Genomic DNA, 372 nt, shown 5'->3' on the forward strand with positions numbered 1-372 from the left:
CCTGCCAGCAGCCCCCAGAGCAGGTCAGACGGCGGCTGCAGAACGCAAGTTGTTACTGCCTGTGTTTTTATCCAGGGATTTCCGGACAATAAACCCAAAACCAACCCTGGAGAAAGAGAGAAGGCAGCTCACCTTTATCCTGAGTGCAGGACAGGATCTCCTCCTCTTTGGGGTTAGTCACCTGGGTGATAATGGACGGGTTGTCCATGGAAACAGAGGGAGATTCCACCTGGCTCTGTCCCTCCCGGCGGCAGGCTCGTGTGCGGGGGCTTCTTGGTTTGTTTGTTTGTTTAAAAATCAATACGCAGAGTTGTATTTAAAAAAGGAAAAACAACAACTCCTCCAGGAGCGAAGCACGGCGGTGGCGAGGGG

General features: G+C 53.0%; 1 protein-coding gene across 1 annotated transcript in view; it reads right to left on the minus strand.

Moving 5' to 3' along the window:
• The window catches only part of LOC104490466 (CTD small phosphatase-like protein), a gene marked incomplete at its 3' end in the record, with an annotated part of 62,892 nt that extends 62,684 nt beyond the window's left edge, over nucleotides 1-208 (minus strand). The window contains exon 1 of the mRNA XM_010132753.1: nucleotides 133-208. Coding sequence (XP_010131055.1) covers nucleotides 133-208 — 76 coding nt within the window. The remainder of the gene's footprint in view (nucleotides 1-132) is intronic.
• Nucleotides 209-372: the final 164 nt, after the last annotated feature.

Source organism: Buceros rhinoceros, unplaced genomic scaffold (genome assembly GCF_000710305.1).
Source record: "Buceros rhinoceros silvestris isolate BGI_N320 unplaced genomic scaffold, ASM71030v1 scaffold2493, whole genome shotgun sequence".
Taxonomy (NCBI): domain Eukaryota; kingdom Metazoa; phylum Chordata; class Aves; order Bucerotiformes; family Bucerotidae; genus Buceros; species Buceros rhinoceros.